Here is a 5283-nt window from a genome sequence, read left to right as displayed (position 1 = left end):
CGGGGGTTGCATATATGTATACACTTATGTTTTTCAGTTATGATAATATTATGTACAATAATGTGAAAAGTTTGATCTCACTTAAATATGACCAATTGAAAATTGACATGAACAGATCACCGTGCATGAGATATATATTATACAATATATATATATACATAACTTTTTTATCTTATTTTATATCTCGTATTATAATATATTAATCCTTTATATTTCATTTTATATTATTATAATTTAAAAAATTCATATAATAAAAAAATAATTTATTTACATCTTTAGGGCCACACAATTTAATACCAAATTTACCAAATCATTAACATACCTGAAAATATGTAAGTAAAAAAGTAACTTTCAAATTCCAACTCCATACAATATAGACAAAATGTAAGAAACAAAGTACACACAAGTACATTACAGCAAAGCTGATCATACTACTACAACTAGTTCAAAACACAACTTAGATTCAGCCAAGCAGTGGACCCTTTGAGATAGTATCAAAAGATATCCCATTTTCTTGAAGCCTTTTCTGAAGATCCGTTGGCCCAAACACAATCCCAGGAGTATAAACACCTCCCTTAGGCAAAGCATCGCGTTGGCTTAATACAACAAGAGCACATTGAACCAGAATTATTGGAGTAGTTAAATAACCAATTTCTGGACCCATTACTCTAGTTATTATTTCCATATCGGGTTTCGCACTTTGCTGTGGAAAGACATTACTATTGCTAAAACCATGCCCAACGAACCACATCTTGAAGGAAGCACTAGCCACTTGTTCTTCACTAGGACCTTCTTTCTTACACGCCCCTAGACTGAAAACAGAAGGATATGCCAAAAGAAGCTTCCTTCCTAGTGAAAACTTTGCAAAGAGGCTCATGACAATCCCAAAGAATATAAAAGGAAATACACCCAAATAGGACTTGGTACCTAACTTCATACCAAAGTGAGCTGGTTTTACAGTTGACCAGAATGCTTCTCTGTTTTTAATCTGCTCATTACTCTCGTTAACACCTTGAAGGCCATGTGAATTTTCATGAAGGGTTGTTAATGTCCTTCGAACTATGATAGAATCTGCTGACGGTAGCTTAAGACCCCAAAGGCCTAACTTCTTCTCGTGTTGTATTATCGATCCTTTGGAAGGGAGGGGGCCAGGAATCTGCAAAGAACTTGATGTGGTTATTTACAAGAAACATCTATATATGTTTGAATATTAACTAAATTTGCTTCAAAATCTTGCAACTTGTTTTGGACTAGTTTTGTTTTCTATATTTCTAAAGATTGCTCATATTATTGTCTGCCATCAACAACGACATTCATTCTTCAATTAATCTGAATTTTGAAATAATATTTTTATTTTAAAGTGCATAAGAATACATTAACAAGAGGATGTATGTAGCAAATTGGTAGAAACAAAATATTAATTACCTAAATAACCTTATTTTTCTCCCTATTTTCTATTGCACAAATCTCACCTGTAATCTTTATCTCTATGTGGTTAATAGAAAGGAGGCGGTTTAGAGGTCGTCAACCACAAGTCTGGTGTTCTCAAGGCAGAGAATATCCGTAGGTGGCTATATATGTTCTTTTTTGAAATGTTTTGAGGTACTCCATACTAATTTGTGGTTAATAGATGGCACTTAGGCCCCTCCCATACGGGGCACTCAAAATTAAAAAAAATAGCAATAGAGAGTGGTATAAACCTATATAGGGCTGCAAATGAGTCAAGCCGAGCTCAAGCCATCTTGAACTCGAGCTCGACTCAATTAAGTATTTTTTAGCTAGACTCGAGCTCGAACGATTTTAGAAATTTGAGCTCGAGCTCGACTCGACTATTTACCTACAAACTCGGTTCGACTCGAAAAACATGAATTAAAATTAAATTTTTGTAAAAAAAAATGATTTTAAATTTTAGATGTTAATATTAATATTAAAATAAAAATATAATATTATTTATTATAAGGCTTGAAAAAGTTCGACAAACCATTGAGTAAGTATTATATGAGCTCGAGCTCGAATATTAAACGAGCCGGCTTGAGTTCGACTTGAACTCGGTCAAAGTCAAACTTTGACCGCGCAACTCACGAGCAGTTTGACTCATTTGTAGTACTAAATCTATAGACATAAAGAGCTTCCTAGGATGCTAGCTAGATTGATTGGTAAATTAGAGGTCTTCCATCATGTAAGGAAAGTGTTGTTAGGAAATAATGTCCTTTTCTTTGAAGTCGAGCAACATTTAGAGATTTCATTATCCAAAGTAGGATGAAGTCTTTCTAGGTTGTTTTTGTTTAAAATAATACAAACTTATTATATTTACTTAATAATACGTAAAATATAATTATTTAACTAAAAAAATAAGATTTTTTTTCTGATTAGAGCACCCTAATTCTCTATGCGGGTACTTAGAGGCCGAGCCACTCACAAGGGTAACCGGGCTCTAGCCCGGAGGGCCCCAGCTCCTTAATAGATACATAGTATATAATTATATAATTTACTAATGTATTAATTGTATATAATTAGCCAGGATGCATCATGTTGTACTATAATATATTTATGTATAACTTATAACATATCTAATTTATTAATTTTTATTATTTTCAACATAAATACTAATATACTATATAATATATTTATTCATAATTAAAGAACAATCTTTAACATCCTAATTTATTAATTCCAAAGAAATAAACAGACTCAATAATATATAATTTATCATTCCTAAATAAAAAAACTTATAACTTATTCATTCCTAATAAATTTAGTTACCTAACATTAAATTATATATAATTTATACAACTTAATTAAAAAATTATGTCCCAAACAATAATAATTACCGTCATAATTTGAAATTTTAATTTTTTTTCTTACTAGACGTTAAATCTCTATATATGTCGTCATATAGTATAAGTTGAATCATATCAAACGCACTTAAGAAAAAAATATGAATTGTTTAAGGACAACGAAACAAAGCATGAAATCGTTTTTTAAATAGTCCATGATTTATAGGATTTCCCCACAGAGAAAACGGAGGACCACATCATGTCGACATATTTTTACGTGGCGACATCCTATAAATCGATGTCATGATTTGTTTCATTGTGCTTAAACAATTCATAATTTCTTAATAAATCATAGACTATTAAAAAAATGTGTTATATATTAGTTTTTGTAAAATATTTTTAGCCCGGGTAAATTTAAAATTATGGCTCTGCCCCTACCGGTACTGGCTGTATTCATTGATATTTCTTTTTGAATTTTTGTTCGATTAGGGCACCCATAAGATGAAGAGTTTGTTACGCCTCCCACACAATCAAGGCTCCACTCAACCTTTTAGCAAACATATAGTCGTCGATCCTTAATGCAAGTCACTGATAGAGAGCGAAAATTTTGGTAGAGAAAAGCGCGAATTGAGTTTTTCTAAACATAAATTATTTAATAATAAAATATTTATGAAATAAGGGTTAATTTAATATAATAATGATTAAATTGTTGGGAAAAAAAGGATAATGTGATATATTGTAAAATTAACCAATAACCCATATGTAACAAGTCTTTAGAGCTTGATGTTGGTTTTTTTTTTTATATAAAAATTGGTTTTTATAAAAAAAGAACTCAATTTAATATGATATAGGAGAAAATTAATTTTAAGTAAAGGATAATTTAATATTTTGTTAAATGAATATAATAATTTAATTAACGAAAATAAATGAGATGAGATATTTGAGCATTGATCCATGTTGAAGTAGAAAGGAACAAGTAGATATGTGTTATCAAATCAATTTTAGGGCTTACCGGCGGCCTAGGTTTTCTTGGCCGTGATCGCCTCAACGCTTGCAGATTATCAGCGTTAGCCAATCCGAGAACAGCCGATTCATAGGTACCAAAGTTACCCACAATCCTCATACTAGACTCCAGTGTCAGATACGCCTCCACCCGATTAGGAGCCGCCGGCGAAACCCACTGTCTGGAATTGAATAAAAATCCCAACTCCGCAGGAACCGAATCTGACCCACATGCTGAAACCACCAAAGTGCCCTTTTCCACCGCCTTATCGTGATATAAAGCCTCCATCTTCTCCATAAACTCCGGTTCACCAGATATATCAAGGTAATCACAACCAGCTTCGACGCAGGCAGCTACGACGGGTTCGCCGTAAAGGCGAAAAGGGCCGACGCAATCAAGGATGATCCTGGCCTGGGAAGCAATACGTCGAAGGGAGGCAACGTCGGCGACATCTGCGGAGAGAATGGGGATGGTCGGCGGTTGATTGGGGCTGGCGGCCCATGCAAGAGCTTGGGATAGCTTGGACGGACTGCGGCCGGCTATGGCTAGAGTTTTGAGAGGGGAATTGGGGGAGTTGAGGAATTTGAGGGCTTCTCTGATTACATATTTGCCTGTAAATCCTGATGCTCCAAGAATTACGATATCACAGATGGAGGTCTTCATTCTCGAAAGCGGCGGATAGAAATGAAGGACTAGAAAAGGTCAGATCTTAAAGCTTTCTTGTAATCGTCTGGACGGTTGCTTTCGAAAATAACAGTATGTACGAGAGAGCTGATATCTTTCCGCGCATGGGCATGTTGTTTGAATTAGTAGGTAGAAGTTGATTTCGCTGCTTTCTACATCAAAACCTCTTGAATGCGCGTGCTGTAATTAAGTGTTAATTTGGTTGGATATTATAGTATAACAGTAAATGAGTTCAGTCTGTATGGTCAAACCACAAGAATAAGAAAACGGATAATATTTTTTATATTCCTTATTTTTTATTTTGAGATGTATGATTAACATTAACAAATTAATTAAACAAATTAAAAAATTAATTTAATTATATTAAAATAATAAGTGTTCATTAATATATATTTTTATATATATAATTCTACATCATTTTTTTAAACTATATAAAAAATTTATTTTTTATATTTTTATCTTGAACTAATAAATAAAAAATTAACAATTCAAGAATTAATTAATTTTAAGAATAAAAAATTAATTTAATTATATTAATATAACAAGTGTTCCTCTATATAAATTTTTAATAAATATTTTATATATATATATCAATAATTCTATTTATATTAATTATTTTTATATTAATATAATTTATATATATGGGTCATTTTTTAAATTATATGGGTCATTTTTTAAGTTATATATAACACTCTATTTAAAATTTAATTTACGATATATCTAAATAAAATTAAATTATTCTTTTTATTATTTGTTTACAAATTTAAAAATAAATTATTCTTTTTGATTATTTGTTTACAATTTATATTTGACGGGTAA

The 5283-nt window shown here is 31.6% G+C and overlaps 1 protein-coding gene across 1 annotated transcript; it reads right to left on the bottom strand.

Annotated features, from left to right (window-relative positions):
* Nucleotides 1–406: 406 nt before the first annotated feature.
* Nucleotides 407–4481, bottom strand: LOC124941944 (probable mitochondrial saccharopine dehydrogenase-like oxidoreductase At5g39410). Its single transcript, XM_047482337.1, has 2 exons — nt 3790–4481; nt 407–1156 (listed from the first exon to the last, which is right to left on the bottom strand). The coding sequence occupies exons 1-2, from the start codon at nt 4441–4443 to the stop codon at nt 464–466; spliced, it is 1347 nt and encodes a 448-aa protein (XP_047338293.1). The 5' UTR covers nt 4444–4481; the 3' UTR covers nt 407–463.
* Between the last annotated feature and the right edge of the window lie 802 nt (nt 4482–5283).

Source organism: Impatiens glandulifera, chromosome 6, assembly GCF_907164915.1.
Source record: "Impatiens glandulifera chromosome 6, dImpGla2.1, whole genome shotgun sequence".
Lineage (NCBI taxonomy): Eukaryota > Viridiplantae > Streptophyta > Magnoliopsida > Ericales > Balsaminaceae > Impatiens > Impatiens glandulifera.
Note: the sequence above shows the minus strand (reverse complement) of the source record. Positions and strands in the feature narration are given on the sequence as shown.